General features: G+C 34.9%; 1 protein-coding gene across 1 annotated transcript in view; it reads right to left on the bottom strand.

Moving 5' to 3' along the window:
* Positions 1–21,566, bottom strand: part of LOC136032885 (integrator complex subunit 1-like) — a gene marked incomplete in the record, with an annotated part of 111,645 nt that extends 90,079 nt beyond the window's left edge. Inside the window, 3 exon segments of the mRNA XM_065713316.1 lie at positions 7,262–7,692; positions 12,891–13,082; positions 21,528–21,566. Coding sequence (XP_065569388.1) covers positions 7,262–7,692; positions 12,891–13,074 — 615 coding nt within the window.
* Between the last annotated feature and the right edge of the window lie 679 nt (positions 21,567–22,245).

Below are 22,245 nucleotides of genomic sequence, written 5' to 3'. Positions count from 1 at the left end.
TATCCCAACTTCACATTGTTCAGGTGATCTAGCTTGGATATGTGTTGTCTTCTTAAAAGTTCTTATATGAATCACAAAAAAGATGCCTTTTAAAATGTTAAAAGTTAATCAACTCAAATATTTAAGGAAGCCCCTTAAACTGTTTAATCTTGTGAAGAGAATCTTGTGTCATAAATATTTCAATATTTCAAATATTTCATAAATTTTCAAGGAGTAAAAATCCAAAACTCTAAGGATTTCAACTTTATTATTAAAATGAAGCCCATTTTGAAAAATTGTATGAAAACACGGTATTTGATTCCCCCAAAAAATTAATAGCTCTCCGTTATCATCTCTCCGTTATGGTTTCACAATTTTCAGTTTTGAGGAAAGGTCTACGAACTATCCAAGTATGTGTCTTCTGATTTTATTGATTCTCCTAATGTTTAATTTTATTCTTTGTTTGTCTAACGCTTGCAGGCTTTCTCACTCTATCATAGGCTATCCTAAGGATGTTAGATTGCCTAACTAGTCAGCTAGCCTGTATTTGTTTAACCTCTAACAAACTGCGATTTTTTTAGTAGCATTATTGAAGTTATTTAATCTCTGGGTAGAAAACATTATTTTTTTTATCTCCTTTTCCAATTGCTAGGTTATAAATAATTTATTTATAAAATCTATTATAAAATAATAGGTATTGCTAGGTTATAAAACCACGATAGAGTTGCTGGAAAAAATATAGAGAACACTGAAAAAGTTTTGGATACCCTGTTAGTGAAGGAAGATTTGTTTTGTAAGGAAGAAGTAGTGACAGTACTAAGAGGACTAAAAGATAATAAGGCATCAGGTGCTGATGCTGTGGTAAATGAGCTTCTTAAATATGGTGGCTCTGAGGTTAGAAATAAGTTACTGATGATTATGAATATGGTTTTGAAAAGGGGGAAGTACCTAGCGATTTTAGGAAAACCAAAGGTGATAAGAGTGAGTGTCATAATTATCGTTGGCTTGTGAGATGTTTCAAACAGGCTAAATTGGATACTTAGGTCTACTTTTGCAGTATTAGCAGAGTTTTTAACTAGTTTTCTTATTCATTTAAATTGTCAAAGGTGTTTTCTATAGGGTGTTGGCTTGTGAGATGTTTCAAACAGGCTAAATTGGATACTTAGGTCTACTTTTGCAGTATTAGCAGAGTTTTTAACTAGTTTTCTTATTCATTTAAATTGTCAAAGGTGTTTTCTATAGGGTGTTGGCTTGTGAGATGTTTCAAACAGGCTAAATTGGCTACTTAGGTCTACTTTTGCAGTATTAGCAGAGTTTTTAACTAGTTTTCTTATTCATTTAAATTGTCAAAGGTGTTTTCTATAGGGTGTTGGCTTGTGAGATGTTTCAAACAGGCTAAATTGGATACTTAGGTCTACTTTTGCAGTATTAGCAGAGTTTTTAACTAGTTTTCTTATTCATTTAAATTGTCAAAGGTGTTTTCTATAGGGTGTTGGCTTGTGAGATGTTTCAAACAGGCTAAATTGGCTACTTAGGTCTACTTTTGCAGTATTAGCAGAGTTTTTATCTAGTTTTCTTATTCATTTAAATTGTCAAAGGTGTTTTCTATAGGGTGTTGGCTTGTGAGATGTTTCAAACAGGCTAAATTGGCTACTTAGGTCTACTTTTGCAGTATTAGCAGAGTTTTTAACTAGTTTTCTTATTCATTTAAATTGTCAAAGGTGTTTTCTATAGGGTGTTGGCTTGTGAGATGTTTTAAACAGGCTAAATTGGATACTTAGGTCTACTTTTGCAGTATTAGCAGAGTTTTTAACTAGTTTTCTTATTCATTTAAATTGTCAAAGGTGTTTTTCCATAGGGTGTCGGCTCGTGAGATGCTTCAAACAGGCCAAATTGGCTACTTAGGTCTACTTTTGCAGTATTAGCTGAGTTTTTAACTAGTTTTCTTATTCATTTAAATTGTCAAAGGTGTTTTCTATAGGGTGTTGGCTTGTGAGATGTTTCAAACAGGCTAAATTGGATACTTAGGTCTACTTTTGCAGTATTAGCAGAGTTTTTAACTAGTTTTCTTATTCATTTAAATTGTCAAAGGTGTTTTTCTATAGGGTGTCGGCTTGTGAGATGCTTCAAACAGGCTAAATTGGCTACTTAGGTCTACTTTTGCAGTATTAGCAGAGTTTTTAACTAGTTTTCTTATTCATTTAAATTGTCAAAGGTGTTTTCTATAGGGTGTTGGCTTGTGAGATGTTTCAAACAGGCTAAATTGGATACTTAGGTCTACTTTTGCAGTATTAGCAGAGTCTCTAATAAGTTTTCTTCTTCATTTAAATTCTCAAAGGTGTTTTCTATAGGGTGTTGGCTTGTGAGATGTTTCAAACAGGCTAAATTGGCTACTTAGGTCTACTTTTGCAGTATCAGCAGAATTTCTAATAAGTTTCCTTATTCATTTAAATTATCAAAGGTGTTTTTTATAAGGTGTTGGCTTGTGAGATGTTTCAGACAGGCTAAATTGGCTACTTAGGTCTACTTTTGTAGTACCAGCAGAATTTCTAATTCTGCACAAACATTTCAAGTAAGAAAAATACTTATCTCTATAGTCAGAATTGCATCCTGAATCCAAAGTTATTGTGCATTTGCATCAGAAAGGAAATTAATATTCACCATATACAGACCTAGCCTATACCAATTCAGGGTATATATTTGCACGTTAGTGAGTATGTGTGTATGTATGTGTATGTGTATGTATATGTGTATGTATGTGTGTATGTATATGTATGTATGTGTATATGTATATATATGTATATATATATATATATATATATATGTATATATGTAAGCCTTATAGATAGGTAGAGTAGCTCCATAGGAGGCTTAGGCCAAGTAGGACCTTGTCCCAGTGGGGCCCATAATAGAAACTGGGAAACCCTCCCCTGGGGGTCATAATTTTAGGTGGAGGAGGAAGAAGGCCCCTCAAATGTACACTCAGCAGGGCCAACTGCCGTGTTCACGCGTCAGATGAGTTACAAACCTTCTCCCAGTAATGGGTTAAATTGCATGGTGAAGCAGAACACCATCGTGGGAGGATCCTCTATAGGAGGACAACTGCGGCAGGGCGTAAGATCCAGATTTATGGACAACGGCCTCTGTAAAGGGCTGCCTCGACCCTTTCGGGGTACCTGCAAGACTGGGAAACTTGCGGTCAATTTTTCCCACTTGAGGAGTGGCGCCCCTCGAGGAAATTATAGCCTAGTAAACAACACAGCACTCGTACGGGATTCTGATTATTGGATAATTTTCTGGGCTTGGTTTGTTTTGATGGGCGTTTTCGGGCTGAAAAACCTCTTCCTAGCTAATTTATCTACTATGGGCTGCCTCCCCGTAGTAGCATAATATTTGTAGGCATGAATATATAATGAGTCGGAGGTAATAGGCTTGGGACTGTCTGTGCAGGATTTTGACTCTTGTTGATAGAAGAGCATCGCCAAGTGCTGAAAACCATGTTGTGACCAAGATGGGCCCAGGATTGCACAAAGCCTCCAACTTACTGGAGGTCCCAGGGACTTCTTGCTGTCCGGTTCTAAGCCGGCTTAAGCGCTTCGGTGTAGACTTGAGAAGATATGTTGGTCCCCATCCTGCACTGGTATCCGGGATCACTGCTTTTCTTGAGGCCAAAATAATTTCAAAGATTTAAAGAACATGAAAATTGGAACTTGGAATGTTACGACGTTAAAAAATGACTATCGCATCGACATTTTGACTGACGAATTCAGACGGTTTGAACTGGATTTATTAGGAGTTTCAGAAACTCATATCCCAGGGGTAGGAAGCATGAAATTAGGTGACATAGAATTTGTTTACTCAGGAAGGAAGGATGGGGTACATAGACAGGGAGTAGGGCTCATGATGAATAAGGAAGCTGCTAAGTCTTGTTTAGGCTGGGAAGGTATTAATAATAGAATACTAATTGCTCATTTTATGACTAAAAAGTTTAGGGTATCAGTTATAGTAGTATATGCCCCCATTGAACCAACTGATGGAGATACTAGTGACTCAGATGAATTTTACTTACAGTTACAGGAGCAAATAGACAGGGTACCAGGTAGAAATATGGTGTTTTTGCTAGGAGATTTTAATGCCCAGGTTGGTAGAAATAGGGATAGATGGTATCCTAGCCTAGGTAATTTTGGTGTAGGAAAAGAAAACAGTAATGGCTATAGGCTTTTGCAATTTTGTAGGTATAACAACCTAGTTATAACCAATACGGTGTTTGGTCACAAAATGGCCCATAAGTTGACATGGTATTCACGTGATGGTAAGACAGCAAACCTTATTGATTATGTTATTGTAAACAGAAGACTAGCAGGATCAATACAAGATACTAGGGTGTATAGGAGTGCCGTTATTGATGTTAAAAGTAAAGATCACCATCTAGTAGTGTCTAAGGTTAATTTAAAGCTGAAATTTCGGAAGAGTAACTCCCTCCCGGAAAGTTATGATGTTGGTAGACTTCAGGATGAAAATTTGAGAAAAAAATTCCAGGAACAGTTGAGTACTAAACTTGAGGGTTTAAAATTTGACAATGTGGAAGATGGATGGAATAATTTCAGAAAAACAATTTGTGAAGTTGCTGATGGTGTCCTAGGGAAGAGTGCTAAGACAGCAACTAGGAATATTAGTGAAAAAGCTTTAGGTTTAATAGAGAGTAGAAGGGGTTTGTATAAGAATTATCTGAGCGATAGGTCGTATGAAAACAAAAGGAATGTAAAGAAAGTGGAGAAAGCATTAAAATATGAACTAAGGAGATGTGAAATGGAGGCGATGGATAAAATTGCTGAGGATCTGGAAGATGCGGCTAGACGGCATAATAGTAAAATATTATACTGGCATGTTAATAAATTGAAAGGGAGTAGCCGATCCGGACTAGTCCCAGTTAAAGATAGAAATGGGGTCACAATTAGTGATAAGGAAAAAGTTAAAGAAAGATGGGTGGAACATTTTGAGAATGTGCTAAACCGAGATACAGTTGCAGGAAAAGATATAGATGAAAATGAAAAAGTTTGTGATACCTTGGATGTGAAGGAAGATTTGTTTAGTGAGGAAGAATTAGCGACAGTACTAGAAGGATTAAAAAATAATAAGGCCCCAGGTGCTGATAGTATGATTAATGAGTTCCTTAAATATGGTGGCTCTGAGGTTAGGAATAAGCTACTGAAGATTATGAACATGATTTTTGAAAAAGGGGAAGTACCCAATGATTTTAGGAAAACCTTAATTAAACCACTGTATAAGAAAGGTGACAAGAGTGAATGTCGGAATTATCGAGGCATTAGTCTGGTCTCTGTAGGTAGCAAATTACTGAGTAATATGATACTTTTTAGACTGAGACATGCTGTAGACAAAGTTTTAAGGGAAGAACAATGCGGTTTTAGAAAAGGTAGAGGATGTGTCGACCATGTTTTCACTCTTAGGTTAATAATTGAGAAGTCCCTTCGTTGTCAAACACCTTTGGTCCTTAGTTTTATCGATTATGAGCAAGCTTTCGATTCTGTTGATAGAACAGCGTTAACAAAGGTCTTATCGTTATATGGTATACCAGAAAAATACATTAAAGTGATTTGCGCTATGTACGAGAATAATACTGCTGCGGTTAAGGTAGGAAATGAGGTTAGCAACTGGTTTTGTATTAAATCAGGAGTTAAGCAGGGTTGTGTTCTATCCCCCTTTATATGGATCATTTTGATGGACTTCGTCTTAAGGAGCACAGGAAAGGCAATTGGAGACCATGGAATCAAATGGGGAGGAAGAACGCTCCTGGACTTAGATTATGCTGATGATTTAAGCATATTAGATGAAAGTGTGAGCAAAATGAATGAATTTTTAGAGGTTTTACGAGTTCAGGGTGCTAAAATAGGCTTGAAAATTAATGTTAAGAAGACTAAGTCACTAAGGTTAGGAATAAGTGAAGATGAACAGGTGACCTTAGGTAACGAAAAGATTGATCAGGTTGGGAGCTTCAGTTACCTTGGTAGTATTATTAGTAAAGATGGTGGGAGCAGTGAAGATGTTAAAAGTAGAATAGCTAAAGCTCAGGGTGTTTTTTCACAGTTAAAAAAAGTTTGGAAGAATAGAAAGATAAGCCTACAAACCAAGATTAGAATATTGGAAGCTACAGTGATGACAGTGGTCAAATATGGCTCTGAAGCATGGACACTCCGAAAAGCAGATGAAAATTTACTGGATGTTTTCCAGAGAAATTGCCTACGGATTGTTCTGGGTACCCGGCTGACTGACCGTATTTCAAACAGTAGGTTGTACGAAAAGTGTGGTTCAATCCCGCTTTCTGGGGCTATAATGAAAGAAAGGTTGAGATGGCTAGGCCACGTTCTACGGATGAAGGATGACAGATTACCGAAGATTGTCCTTTTTGGCCAACCGTCTGGGGCTACACGGAAAGCAGGTCGTCCTTGTCTGGGTTGGGAAGATGTCATAAATAAGGATTTAAAGGAAATGGGAACTTCCTGGGAGGGTGTAAAGAGGGAGGCTTTAAATAGATTAGGTTGGAGGAGGAGCGTGCGTAGCTGTGTTGGCCTCAGGCGGCTTGGTGCTGCAGTGAGTTATTAGTAGTAGTAGTAGTAGAAAACAGCATTGGTGCTAGGTCAGTTAAAACTAAATTGCTCGGAGTTTATGTCATAAAGCCAAACCTGCAAAGAGGCAGATGAAATAGATGTACTTAATTAATTCTCACCGGAAAAAAGTAGAAGTTACTCACTGGTACCCTGCATGCCTCAGCAGGGCCTGAACGAAACCAGGTCTAATGAAAATAAAAGGAAAAATGGTATGGGGAATTAAATCTCAAAACTTACCTTTTGAAGCATCACTAAATAATTTTCAGGTGCCTTCCTTTTCTAGATCGTTTAACTTGTGCAGCTACATTAGTCACATGACAGTACATTAAAAACTAAACAGATTTTTTTTTTTTTGCATTTAACTTTGCAAAAAACTTGGTTATTGACGTGACAAGTTGATAACTAGAGAGGACTCAGCCTCACCAAGAGTATTACCAAGATTATTCGGTCCCTTAAGATTACCCAATTTGAATATTGAAATCATAAGCCTAAGATCACAACTTTCTTTCAGAACCTCCCCCTTCACGGGAAAAAAAACAACATTGTTATATGCCATTCTTTGATATAGGCACATGCGTATATTATAAGCTAGTCATAAGCCCCCTTGTGACTAGCTTATTAACTCAATAAAAAATAAAAAAATACGCAATAAATACCTTTACAAAGGATTCTGGCCAGATTTTCTCTTTTTCATACGCCAGCATTAATACATTGACTCCAGTTACTATCACTTGAATCGACGTTCTACCTTTGTGGCGCAACAAACAGGAGACAGCTTCAGTCGAATACTCAGTGAAAAAATAAGTCGGACGAACCTTGGCCAAATATACCATTTGAAAGGTCAACATTGCCTCAGCTTTCGGTTTCGAGTTTTTCAAAGCTTTAACGCAGCCACAGATCAGAGATTCGATTCTTTCTTCATCTGAATCAACTTCAGCTTCGTAGATTGAACTGATGAATTCACTTGGAACTACTTCTGATGCCATCTCTTCCCAAGCATCATTTCTGCTTTTCTCAGTTTGGCTGAAGGAACCAGAAGACTTCAGCTTTTTTGTAGTTGATTCACTTTCCCATTTTTTTTCGAAACCTCAAAAATATAATAGTGATAAATAATAATCCAAATCATCAAAAATTCTGACCAACTCAAAGAAAAAGCCATTTAGTCTAAATCTAACATCTGTAAATTAGAAAAAAAAAAATCGGCAATGACCTCTTCTTTGTTTGCATTAGTTGGGCTATTTACGATTTTTTTTTTTTTTATAATTTCAAAAATAAAGTTTTTCATGAAAAGTGAAAAGCAATGTTAAAACCTAAATAATCTGACATAAACCACAGTTCGTGGTAACGAACTGTAGTAAGGAGTGAACCAGCTCAATAGTTACATCAAAAGAATTGCATTTTTATGCTGATTTTAAATATATAAGTTTCATTAAGTTTAGCCTTACCCATCAAAATTACGAACCTGAGAAAATTTGCCTCAATATAGAAAATAGGGGGAACAACCCCTAAAAGAATCTTAAAGAACATCACACAATCAGATTTAGCGTATCAGAGAACCCTACTGTAGAAGTTTCAAGCTCCCTATCTGCATAAATGTGGAATTTGTATTTTTTGCCAGAAGACAGATCACGGATGCGTGTTTATTTGTTTTTTTGTTGTTTTTAATCCAAGGGTGATCGTATCAACCCTGTGATCTTAGAATGTCGCGAGAGAGCTCATTCTAACGGAAATTAAAAGTTCCAGTGCTCTTTTTAGGTGACCAAAAAATAGAGGGCACATAGGTCCCCTCCCACGCTCATTTTTTCTCAGTCACTGGATCAAAATTTTGAGATAGCCATTACGTTCAACATAGTCGAAACCTAACAATTATGTCCTTCGGGACGATGTAATCCCCCACGGTCCCCGGGGGGAGGGGCTGCAAGTTACAATCTTTGAACACTGTTTACATATATAGTAATGGTTATTGGGAACTGTACAGACGTTTTCAGGGGGTATTTATGGCGTTGAAGGGGGAGGGTCGGAAGGGAGGGGGTTGCGTGGGAGGATCTTTCCATGGAGGAATTTACCCTGAGGGAGGAGAATTTCCATGAAAGGGGCCCAAGATTTTCTAGCAATATTAAAAAAAAAACAATAAAAAAATAAATAAAAAAAAAGTTTTTCAACTGGAAGTAAGGAGCAGCATCAAAACTTAAAACGAACAGAAATTATTACGGATTAAAGGGTGTTCGTCTCCTCGTCAATACCTCGCTCTTTACGCTAAGGTATTTTAGTAATTTCAGCTATTTATTCTACGGCCTTTGTGATTCAGGGGTCATTTTTAAAGAATTGGGACAAAATTCAAGCTTAAGTGTAGAGAGCAATGTATTGACAAGGGGGAGAACCCCCTCATATACGTAATAAAAATATACAAATACAGAAGTTCGCTACGCAAGTTAATTCGTAAGTTACGTACATTGATTGCTAATAAAAACGTTCGTAAAAAAAGTTAAAAGTTCTAGTTGCATTTTTAAGTAAATGAAGATTAGAGGGCAACTAGGCCTCCTCCCTCACCCCTATTTTTATCAAAATCGTCGAATCAAAACTATGCGAAAGCCATTTAGCCAAAAAATAAAATAATACACAAATTTCGTTTTAGTTATTCATGTGCAGTGAGCCAAAATCAAAACATACAATAATTCAAAAATGTTCAGAAATTAAATAAGAAAACAAGTTTCTTCAGCTGAAAATAAGAAGCAACATTCAAATTTAAAACGAACAGAAATTATTCCGCATATGAAAGGGGTTGTCCCCTCCTCAACGTCCCGCTCTTTACACTAAAGTTTGACTCTTTGTCACAGTTCTGCTTTTTAAAACAATAAAAAACTTTTTAGCGTAAAGAGCGGGACGTTGAGGAGTGGACAACCCCTTTCATATACGGAATTCTTTTCGTTTTAAGTTTTAAATATCACTCCTTACTTTCAGTTGAAAAAACATGTTTTTGTTATTTAATCCATATACTAGGTCAACCTTGCGATGAACAGAAATTCCTTTGAATGAATTAGTAATAACTAAAACAAACAAAAAATGAAATGAATATCAAATTCAAATTTAAAACGACCAAAAATTACTATGAATGAAGAAATTAAACTTAAGACAAATGAAAATATATAATCAAGACAAACTTAACACAAAAAGATATTGCCAAAATCAAGAGTAAGGCTACAGCCCCTTTAACCCTTAAAGGCTCTAGGATCATTCTGATCGTTTTAATCCTTTCGACCAGTCTGAATGAAATTGCTAATATTCATATTGGACGGACCCAACCTGCTCCATGTCATTTACGAAAGTCGGCTATTTTCTTTTTCACAGTTATTTATTTCAATACCTTTAGCTTAATTTAGTGCCATTTATGGGTGATGTGACAATCAGCCATTGCATTAGGCTATTATGCAAAAGGAACTCATTTTCCAAGTACTCATGCTTACCAAAGGTTTTTTTTATAGAACTAAGTGTTTTCGTAAAACTACCAGAGCTTCACAGACTATCAACCGCTGCAGGATATGGCTGTCTTATTCACTTGTATTGTATTTTAGGGCTTAAGCGGTGCAAAATTTCAAGACACTTAGCACTAATAATTACCTACATTGGCCATTTCAAGCTCTTAAGATTATTTTAGAGCCCCATAAAACACAGCAAAGGAAAAGCCAAAAGTATATGGAACACATATACATTAAAACTGTAAAGTAAAACCTCGTCCCTGCCTACATCCTAACCAAACAATAAATTTCTCAAGCACATAGTTGTCAGATCTCAAACGCATATACAAATTTTTAAACCAAAAACAATCGAGGGATTAAATCTAGCCTTGCGAAGAGCAAGAATTTTTATAACAAAAAAAACTTCTACGTGAGAAACAGCGTCAAAGGCTTATAAACACATGTCGTGCACATAGATGAAGCTCATAACCCTTTCGCGAAGCATCACAAAATAAATTAACAAGTACAAAATGCACCTTTGGCAAACAAAATTGGTTTTGTAACATAACTGATTGAAATTAATATCAACATGGTTAATAATAAATGGCAGCAAAATGTACTGAAAAAGTAGGCTAAGATTACATACAACAGTTATCAGCTTATATGAGTCCTTCAGCCTATAGGGTTCTTCCCGCGCTTAAGGATCAAACTAACGGTACCGCAGAAAAAAGAAATATCTTGGGACTAATGACTGACACAAGCATGTTTGAAACCACAATAGCAAAACACTAATAAAAAGAACAAATAGAATCAAGTTCGACCAACTTCGACATTAACCATTTAGCAGAATTTAAATCACTTTCACGACTAACTGATGCTACATACTTTCACGATAGCCTTGACAGTAATGCGATTTTGAAAAGACCAGAAAACGAGTATGAACCGCATGATTTAGACTACCGAAAATGTTTGTATAATGGTATACCCAAATTAAGGGAAAATATCTTTGGAGCTGGAAAATTTTAATTTGACGGAATTTTCCAAAGAGAATTTTAATTTTTCACGCGCATTCTCAAAGAAGTAATAATTGTATCTTCAATTTATTAAGGCACTAAGCACTTAATATTTAACTGAACGCGAGCATTTGGATTTGGCACACTACATCATTGAAGGCTATAGGGACTGTAACTCCAGATAAAAGGCTTGCTAAATTCAAAACGTAGAAGGCCCAGTTCGCATTTATTCAGTCTAACAAACCCCTTACTGTAACTAAATAACTCCATACAAGGATCGATGGTGAAGAACACATTCAGAAAGCGACAAGGGGGGATGATCAGAGTCTCTTTCATCTTTGTTGACATTCAGTAGGAACATTTGAAGTGTAGCAGAGTACAAAGAGTCTTCAAAATTGAAGATAGACCTGCTGCTACAGACGAAAGAGAAAATGAAATCTTTTGCAACTATAAAGTAACTAGAAGGAAGCCAATCCATGTTTTGCAGTCTCTGTATTGATTTTATAGTTCATATCACTAATGAGTAGCAGATGTAACCATGTTTTGAGATTTAGTCATCGGATTCTTAAGATTAGCAAAAGACCTAGCAAAAACAGTGAGCAACAGAACTGGATTTTTCATTTTGAGTTAAGCATAAACAGAATCATATTACCTTGTCTGATTACCGGTAGATTGTCATCAGAATTATAGAATGGACAACTTAAATGCTAGATAGACTTTTTCACAATAAATACTAGCACGCAAGATGATCAACCCCTTGCCTGATGTGCATTAGTGATGAAAAATGCATGTTTACTGCTATACTGTAGAGTAATGTATTTATATTTTTTGGTCTCACGTCGATTTTAATTTTTTGACTGACTTATCAAATTTTCTAAGTTTGAATATATTTTGTATTATTTCTGACTGGCCTTTAACTGTTTCTTTATCAAATTGTCTGTGTTTTTTGCAATTTCTTTTTTTGCATAAGTTACTATTATTTTCTTTTTTTCACATGATATGCAAGTTCAGCACTGTTTGCTTGTGAGAGCCATGTGGAAACTAAGACTATGATATCTTGTCTTTTTTCCAAACGCAGGCCTCGAGACGGCTGTTTACAATCATATTTCTCTTTTGGGAGATTCTAATTAAAACGTAATCACTGAGTCTATTACTTTCTTGAACATTTTCAAGTAGCTGTTATTGCAAACTTTTAAGAATGAAAAAAAGAGATGAGTTAGGACTGAGAGCTCTATGTAGTGGCAATAATTTAAGAGATTGCAGAAAAAACGAATAAGACACAGAAGATTTAAAATAAGTCAAGAACAACATATAACACACAAAATCTAATTCGTGACAGCAAATTTGGACCATTTTCATATATAGAATATTATAATAAAGAACTTTCCCACAAGAAATTTAGATTTTTGGGATTTAATTACTTTTTTAATTGCCCATTAAATTCTATGAATGGGTTTTTCACACCATAATTTGACTGGCAGGGAGTTCTTAAGTTTCCATCACTATTCCAGGCATGCATGCCCATTAAATAATAGTGGCAGTGTCGAATACAAGTGAAATTCATTTGACTGTGTAAACACATCCTGTGTTTACACAATTCTATAAAAACAGGGATCCGATAAGATTAACTTGTGTGCCAAGAAACTTCTCCATAATTATGAGATTCAAATTTTTGTGCAAAGAAGTGAATTCTCAAGAATGATAAAAAATTAATTCGAATCCTGAGAGATTAAGTAAATTATTGTCCTGAAAAAAATAATTCCTTTAATATAAACCAAACTGAACAGGAACTAGTTAAGTAGACCTTTACAACTTACTAGAGAAAGAGCTAGTTTTTGGAATACTGCTTGATGCTCCTACACCAACTGTGAGAGGGCTGCTTGTACCAGATATTTTCTTAGAGTCTCCAGATGAATCACCAGATCTTGGTTGCTTGTTCCCAAGAGCAATTAGTTCTCCAGTAAAACCAAGGATTTTAGACTTGTTGCTTTTTGATGCCATGTTAATTCCTTAATAGAAAAATAACAATTAAAGACTCGATCAATTTATATCTCTCATTCAATAAAAAACTGGTTTAACTTTTTAAGCAGTCTGCAAGTGTGATGGAGTTAGAAAATATTGTAGCTTTTTTTTTTTTACAAAGAATACGCTTTTTATTTCTTGCTGTCCTCTTTTACACAAAAACTGAGCAGTCAGCTTTAAAACTCAAGTCCCCAATTAAGTTTTTTTGGATCTCTTACTAGCTTTATGGTAATCAATTTAATGTTCTTGGGAATGCCTTTACTCATCACCATCAAACAAACCAAAGTTTACTTGAATTCGTAGAAGTTCCAAAATCAGTGAAATCATTGTGGTCGATATCATGGTTACAGGTTTATCAATAGATAGTAAATCCCTATCTGCTAGCTTTTGAACAAAAAACATTTCTAATACAGTTCTTTTTTAGAGAAGATATTTACGTTTTTAATCTAGTTTTAAATGTTGCGTTTAGCAGGTCTTACAAAATCAAGCTCTTCTCACTCCCAAAATCACACGCATGCTTAGCTAGGCATCACTAATCATAATTTTCTTAATCTTCTATGATCAGTGAAATGATGGAATGCAAAATTGCAATATTACTGACTATATAATAAAATACTTCTTCTCTGAGAGCAATTTTAAGAAAAAAAGGATTATTTGTATCTTCTTTTAGCACTTTCTGCAAAGTAGAGCACTGTCAACTGTCTATACCAACCATTCTGTTGTTCTTTCCTTCTCTTTTTCTTCTTATTGCATTGGTGGTAGCTGAGCATAGGTATCGACTGAAATATTTGCATTTTTCTTCTCTTTCTTTGGCTGTGAATTACCTTGTTTTCTTTACTGTCCTACATTTTAGCATTTTGTCATGCTGATCCAGTACTGTTTCAGAAACCATTATTATTCTTCTTTATTTTTTGTATTTTATCTCTTCTTGTCAAATAGAAAAGCCTTTGCTGTGCTCTTGTGCCTATTCATTCTTTGAAAAACATAAAAAATACAATTGGAAGCTCTTCCTCTTCTATGATACAGTTTTTTACACTGCTTCTATTTAATTTATTTGTTTATCTGATTTTTTCAGTTCAAACAACTACCCTTTGCCATTGGACAACTGAAAAAAACATCTTTTAGCTTGAAGTCTATAACTAAAAAAAATGTTTATTTTAAAATTCAGACAAAGCAGGATACCTTTTTTCTTATCTTTTCTTTATTTTATTGAAAAAAAAATTCTGACCAAAGATATAGGCAATAGAGCACAGTACTTTGGGTAACATTTCTTACAAGTCATTCTTGACAAGATTACATAAAAAAAAACTAGTTTTTTTAACTGAAAGTAAGGAGCGACATTAAAACTTAAAACGAACAGAAATTACTCCGTATATGAAATAGATTGTTCCCTTCGCAATCCCTCGCTCTTTACGCTAAAGCTTTTAATTGTTTTAAAAAGCAGAATTGTGGCAAAGAGTCAAACTTTAGCGTAAAGAGCGAGGGATTGCGGAGGGAACAATCTATTTCATATACGGAGTAATTTCTGTTCGTTTTAAGTTTAAGTTTTAATGTCGCTCCTTACTTTCAGTTAAAAAAACTAGTTTTTTTTTATGTAATTTCTGAACGTTTTTGAATTAATGCATGTTTGATTTTGACTCTCCACACGTAAACTATTCAAATGAAATTTGCATATTAATTCCTTTTTTGGCTAAATGGCTTTCTCTTAGTTTTGATCATACGATTTTGAGAAATATGGGATGGGGAAGGAGGCCTAGTTGCCATGCAATTTTTCGGTTACATAAAAAGGCAACTATTAATTTTAATTTTAACGAATTTTTTTATTAGCAAAAATATACGTAAGTTTAGAATTAACTTACGTAACAAACTTTTATATTCTTTAATTATTATTATGTATATGAGGGGGTTTGTACCCTCGTTAATACCTCGTTCTTTACACTAAATCGTAAGTTTTGTCCCAATTCTTTAAGAATGACCCCTGAATCAGAAAGGCCGTAGAATAAATAGTTGAAATTACTAAAAATACTTTAGCATAAAGAGCGAGGTATTTATCTCCTCCTAAATACCTCGCTCTTTATGCTAAAGTATTTTTAGAACCCCTCATATGCGTAATAATCTCTGTTTGTTTTAAGTTTCAATGCTGCTTCTTCCTTTCATTTGAAAAAACGTTTTCATGTTTATTTTTCATTGTTTTCTTATAGTAATGCTAGAGAATCCTGCGCCCTTTTCATTGAATTTTTCTTCCCCCATGACAGATTCCTCCAAGGAAAGATCCTCCAAAATAGCCCCCTCTCCTCAGCCCCACCCCCAAACAAAATAAAATCCCCCTGAAAACGTCTGTACACTTCCCAATAACCATTACTATATGTAAACACTGGTCAAAGTTTGTAACTTGCAGCCCCTCCCCCAGGGATTGTGGGGGAGTAAGTCATCCCCAAAGACATAGTTATTATGGTTTTCAACTATGCTGAACAAAATGGCTATCTCAAAATTTTGATCCGTTGACTTTGGGAAAAAAATGAGCGTGGGAGGGGGCCTAGATGCCCTCCAATTTTTTTGGTCACTTAAAAAGGGCACTAGAACTTTTCATTTCCGTTAGAATGAGCCCTCTTGCGACATTCTAGGACCACTTGGTCGATACGATGACCCATGGGGAAAAGAAAAAAAAAAAAAAAGCAAACAAATAAACACGCACCCGTGATTTGTCTTCTGGCAAAAAATACAAAATTCCACATTTTGGTAGATAGGAGCTTGAAACTTCTAAACTAGGGTTCTCTGATATGCTGAATCTGATGGTGTCATTTTCGCTAAGATCCTACGACTTTTAGGGGGTGTTTCTCCCTATTTTCCTAAATAGGGCAAATTTTCTCAGGCTCGTAACTTTTGATGGGTAAGACTAAACTTGATGAAACTTATATATTTAAAATCAGCATTAAAATGCGATTCTTTTGATGTAGCTATTGATATCAAAATTCAATTTTTTAGAGTTTTGGTTACTATTGAGCCGGGTCGCTCCTTACTACAGTTCGTTACCACGAACTGTTTGATTTAAAAGAATGTACTATAAAATTGATCCATGATATTATGTTTCGGAGATGACAATGATCTTTTAATCAGATACACTGTATTAGAAAATAAGTGTCACATTTTTCTTCTTGATTTTTGTTTAAACTTTTTTTTAAACACTTTTTTTGCTATGTTTTTGTTTGAGAAGACTAGATTGTGATGTCACAAGGCAAGAATGTAATTTTAGCAGCAAAGGTCCAATCATAATCAACAATTCAAATGGAAAGTTCTTCAATACAAAGATTATATGTTCTACTCATTAACATCAAAAATAAACTTTTACATTTTGGGGTGGAAAACTGCAAAAAAAAAAAAATGGAAGCACAAACCAAAATTAGCAGCAAATGTCTGGTCAACAATGTCAAGATATACAATACCATTTGAACCAGAAGAAATATCAATTAAAAAATCACATATTTTCTATGGCAGTCAAGGTGTAATGTTTTGCTGCCTGTAGACCTATATTTTAAATCCAGATATAAGTAGCCTTCATTTATAAACTGATACACAATTTATCAGTATTAGTTAAAATATACTGGATCCTAATGACAAAAATTTGATTTGGATTTGCATACCTGAGTAAAATTTATTCAAGAAAATGGTCAACAATTTGTTGCCATGTCAATACAGACCCAACATTGTCTTTTTCTATATTTTTTAGCCTCAACAACATGGGAATTAGTGGGAGGGGGCAATAGCTATCTAATTGCATTGATTTGTGATTTAATTAATTCACTATTTCTTTAAAGACAACTACTACTACTACTAATTACTCACTGCAGCACCAAGCCGCCTGAGGCCAACACAACTACGCACACTCCCCCTCTAACCTAATCTATTCAAGGCTCTTTACACCCTCCCAGGAAGTTCCCATTTCCTTTAAATCTTTATGACACCCTCCCAACCCAGACAAGGGCGACCTGCTTTCTGTGTAGCCCCAGACGGTAAAGGCACTGATGATTTGACAGTGCAATTTTGGAACCATGGTTAAAATTTTCCTTCCAAACAGGAAAATCTGCTTAGTTGTTGCTTGGAATACCATCTCTTGAAGCTGTTGTTATTTTGTAACAATGTAATTGTGGAAACTATATCCAAAACACCCAGATAAGAAAAGGATATTCAATTCAATCAGTTTCCTCTTTTTGACACAAAATGAGCTCCCACTGATTTTTTAGCAATGTAATGATCAAACTGTCATTAGTAGGCTATTTTTTTTTTGCAAAAAAAAAGTTGGGATTAGCATCAAGGCATCAAGATGCATCTGATTTTCTCTAAAATGTATAAACATTGGCCTTTTCTTGATAGAAATTAAATTGAAATGGCAGCTAATATTATATTTAAAAAACTATGTTCCAAGTGTTGCAAATTTTTGTCTGCTTTAGTGAAATGGCAAGCTGACTAAAATGTTCCTCCAGTCAAATTCAAATGTAGAAATTGGCTTCTGTCACAAGATTCATTTCTTTTGAGAACATCTTCTAGTAACATGGTCAAAATTTTCAAGAGACATCAACAGGTCCTGTTAAAATATAAGTGACTTTGTCATTTATATTTTGACTGAATATATGTTTTGACTATATTTTCAGTGAACATGTTAAACAGATGACAAACAATTGGTGACAAAATTCAAGGGTCCTCAAACAAAAACAGTTGTCAAATTTATGATTACTTTCTCAACAACAAGAGATTTTGATGATTATTATTTCTAATAAAATTTCATATGAAAAAAAAACATAAAAAAGTAGTAAATTTTGTATATGTTTTCTTTCAAATAGATCCCGAGTTGTGAAATACAAAAATATTCTCTCTGATCTTCTCCCTACATGGTGTAGAATTCTTCAAGGAAACTTGTTAGGACCACTCTTATATCTAGCATTGAGTAAAGAAATTGATAGGAGATTCCCTCAAAGGTATTAATATGTAGATTACCTGCTGATCCTTGAAGTATGTCATAGAAATATCAAAAGTGATGCCATCAAAACCCTACCTGTGTTTTGGATGAAGTTAAGAATTTACACATGAAATTAAATTCCACTAAGTCAACCATAATGACCACAAACTTCTTAAAATTCTTGAAATCCACTCCTGTATTCTTAGATCCTATCCCACTCAAAATGCTAGTTAAACATGTTAAACCCCTTGGTTGGTGTCACAAATTTCTAATAATCTTAAGTAGGACATGCATATTTCATGGTGTCTGGACATTCCAGACAAAGGATAGTCAAGATTAAAATTTGTAAAATGGATTAAAATTGCAGATCAAGTTTGAAATGGATAAATGTTGACAACATTTTCACTCTAAACAACAACAAAAACTTTGCTTGACCATTGAAGCTAAGAGGGTCACTCCAGATAGTATTTGGAGATATTATTCTATTGTTCTGTCAAATTTGTAGGTGAAACAGTTCAATTAAACTGTCAGATTCCTAGATGTTTTTCCAACATACTGAAACCCTTTTCAAGCCAAAAGTCTTTAAATTAGACCTTCCAGAGCAGAAAAAATGTTGCTTTTTTACAAAAACTGTTGGATCATTGGTGCCTTTACCCTAACCTGGGAAGGTCTTCTGTCTAGCTCTACTCCTATTCCCTTCAAAGGGCATAAATAATGTCACCTACATCATAAATGAGGCACAATGAAAATGTTTTGAACCTTATACATTTGCTTAATTCTGATTATTTTTGACTAGTTCTTAAATTTTCCTTCAAAACAGGATAACTCAGCATGGTTGTGACTTGAAATGCCTCTCTTGAAGCCATTTATGCCCTTTAAAGGGAATAGGAGTAGAGCTAGACACTTCAAAATACCTTCCCAGGTTAGGGTAAAGGCATCAATGATTCAACAGTTTTTGTAAAAAAAAAAAAAAAAAAAAAAATTTCTGCTCTGAAAGGTCTAATTTAAAGACTTTTGGTTTGAAAAGGGTTTCAGTATGTTGGAAAGACATCTAGGAATCTAACAGTTTAGAAGTTTGAAGCGCTTTGAGGAATGAAATCAGCAAGTAGGCCTATTTAAGATTTATCCAATAATGAATTCTTATTATTTTTGCCAGGTTTTAAGCCATATCAAGCTTTCTTCCTGAATTTAAGAAATAAGGTTACAAACACTTAACACCCTGTATGTCAGGAGTAAGAAAAGCTTTTTATAGCACAAAGATTGTCAAGGGCCAAGAGTAGCCTACACAATTTTGAGAAGGACAGAGTGGATGTAGATGCTTCAAAATATGTTCATAGAGGATCATTGAGATTCTGGATATATTCCAGAGAGTTTCATTGATATTAGCCTACAGTTATGCCCACTAAAAGGAAATACTATAAATTCTATAATTTTTTTTTTGGATAAACCTTAAATAGGCCATACTTGCTGATTTCATTCCTCAAAGCCCTCCTTTTTACTTTACTCCCCTGCCTTAATGAGCAAATGTATAGCTTAAATTATGTATTTCCTTTGCATCTTTCCTTTTCTAGATTATGTTACTCTTTTGTTCAAATTGGTTCAATGGCAAAGAAGCAACACTAACAAAATCAAGAACAGAAGAATGCATGGGAAAAACATAATTTTGTATATAGGATATATTTACACATTTATGGGACTGAGCCAAATTAAAGCAAAGTACTTTCATGGATAATATAGGTTATGCTAAGTATTCTATCATTTTGTGATGACCTTTTAAGGTTGTTTTTGTAATTTCATTGTTTCCTTTTCAGTGGGTCTAACTCTGGACTAATACTGTTTCATTCACCTAACTCAGATAGGCTACTTTCCTAGAGAGACAAATTCTCTCACCTAGAATATTACCCTGAAAATGCAGAATTAGGCAAAGGTAAACCTTCATAGCCTATTACAAATTTAGATAGCCTATGTAGGACCATAGACCTGTCTTATAAGCAAACTTTAAGCCCAAGGAATGAGGAAGGGTAGAGAAAGTAACTTGAGAATAACTTCCTAGAGCAGGTTATATTTTGTGCCCTGAATTCATTCCTGAAAATTGTACATCCCTATTTCAATACATTCATTAAATAAATTTACAAAATTAATAGGCTGGGCCTACTCTCTTCTTTGCAATTTTAATACTATTCCCTACAGTATAGTGTTAGAGCTTGCTATTTGTTTATTGTAGCCTAGACCTAAAATATAATTAGAATATAAAAGTGGGCTGTGGCCTATGTAGGCTAATTATCAAGGAGGAACAGGGAAATAAACTCAAGCAATGCGCCTATAAAAATGAGATAAATAAGCATTTATCGTTGTTAAGTCCTTCCTTCAAGTAGTTTTTAAACATCGACTATTGATGACTATCCCTATTACCAAAATCAACCACGCACTGACTTTTCAAATATCCTACCCTTTCAGCACAAAGACAGCATTACCAAACAGTGCTTCCACTTTTTTTTCTGAAAATCAGTAACGACCCCAAAAAAGTCGGGCGATTATTGGGAGATTTTTTTTTTAAGTCGGGGAAAAAATCAGGAGGTTTTGAACAGCTGTTTTGTCTCACATACCAGTTGTATTGGTGGTTCTTTCCTTTTCTAGATTATGTTACTCTTTTGTTCAAATTGGTTCAATGGCAAAGAAGCAACACTAACAAAATCAAGAACAGAAGAATGCATGGGAAAAACATAATTTTGTATATAGGATATATTTACACATTTATGGGACTGAGGCAAATTAAAGCAAAGTACTTTCATGGATAATATAGGTTATGCTAAGTATTCTATCATTTTGTGATGACCTTTTAAGGTTGTTTTTGTAATTTCATTGTTTCCTTTTCAGTGGGTCTAACTCTGGACTAATACTGTTTCATTCACCTAACTCAGATAGGCTACTTTCCTAGAGAGACAAATTCTCTCACCTAGAATATTACCCTGAAAATGCAGAATTAGGCAAAGGTAAACCTTCATAGCCTATTACAAATTTAGATAGCCTATGTAGGGCCATAGACCTGTCTTATAAGCAAACTTTAAGCCCAAGAAATGAGGAAGGGTAGAGAAAGTAACTTGAGAATAACTTCCTAGAGCAGGTTAAATTTTGTGCCCTGAATTCATTCCTGAAAATTGTACATCCCTATTTCAATACATTCATTAAATAAATTTACAAAATTAATAGGCTGGGCCTACTCTCTTCTTTGCAATTTTAATACTATTCCCTACAGTATAGTGTTAGAGCTTGCTATTTGTTTATTGTAGCCTAGACCTAAAATATAATTAGAATATAAAAGTGGGCTGTGGCCTATGTAGGCTAATTATCAAGGAGGAACAGGGAAATAAACTCAAGCAATGCGCCTATAAAAATGAGATAAATAAGCATTTATCGTTGTTAAGTCCTTCCTTCAAGTAGTTTTTAAACATCGACTATTGATGACTATCCCTATTACCAAAATCAACCACGCGCTGACTTTTCAAATATCCTACCCTTTCAGCACCAGGGTTGCCAAACTTTTCGGGACTAAAGTGTCAAATTCAGCAAAAAAGAGACACTTTTAGTGTCCTCCTAGAAAATTAGCCAATATACTTTAAAAGCTGACAAAAAAAGGCTTTAAATGGTTTTCTCACAACTCCAGAGCCAGATTTGCGTTCTTCTTTTTCAAGTAAAAGCAAAGCGGTTCTTCAAATAAGTAAAGTCCCATTTAAAACCTCAGATCGCCTTATACGCCAAGAAGAAAAAGAATTTAGCACAATTTCTCTGGTTCTCTTGAACCTTCGATTGTAATAGTTATTCTTCTTCCGAAAACTCAGTAAAGCCTGACAGTTTTCGTTTTCGTTGTCTTTGGCAAAAAATTAGAAAGCGCGGTCTTATTTCAGGAGCTGCAGAAAATTTTGAGTCATTTGTGTTGCGTTTGCGGTTTTACAGGAACGTAAAGAAATGGAGTACAACTAAGATGAATGACAAATTGTGTTGTTTAGTTTATGTGTTTTCAGCCAAAATGTCTACTCTGTACGGCGATAAAACCTGTCTTCACTATGAGCCGCCCCAGCCGTCTCGGCCGAAAAACGCCATAACGAAGAAGGGGCTTAAAATATTTGTGCCAGCAGACCACAGATACGATGTCTGTCGCTGCCGACACGGCTTAATTGCCCTCGCTCCCTCTTTTC

This window comes from Artemia franciscana, chromosome 11 (genome assembly GCF_032884065.1).
Source record: "Artemia franciscana chromosome 11, ASM3288406v1, whole genome shotgun sequence".
Taxonomy (NCBI): Eukaryota; Metazoa; Arthropoda; class Branchiopoda; order Anostraca; family Artemiidae; genus Artemia; species Artemia franciscana.
This window is presented reverse-complemented; position numbering and strand designations above follow the sequence as displayed.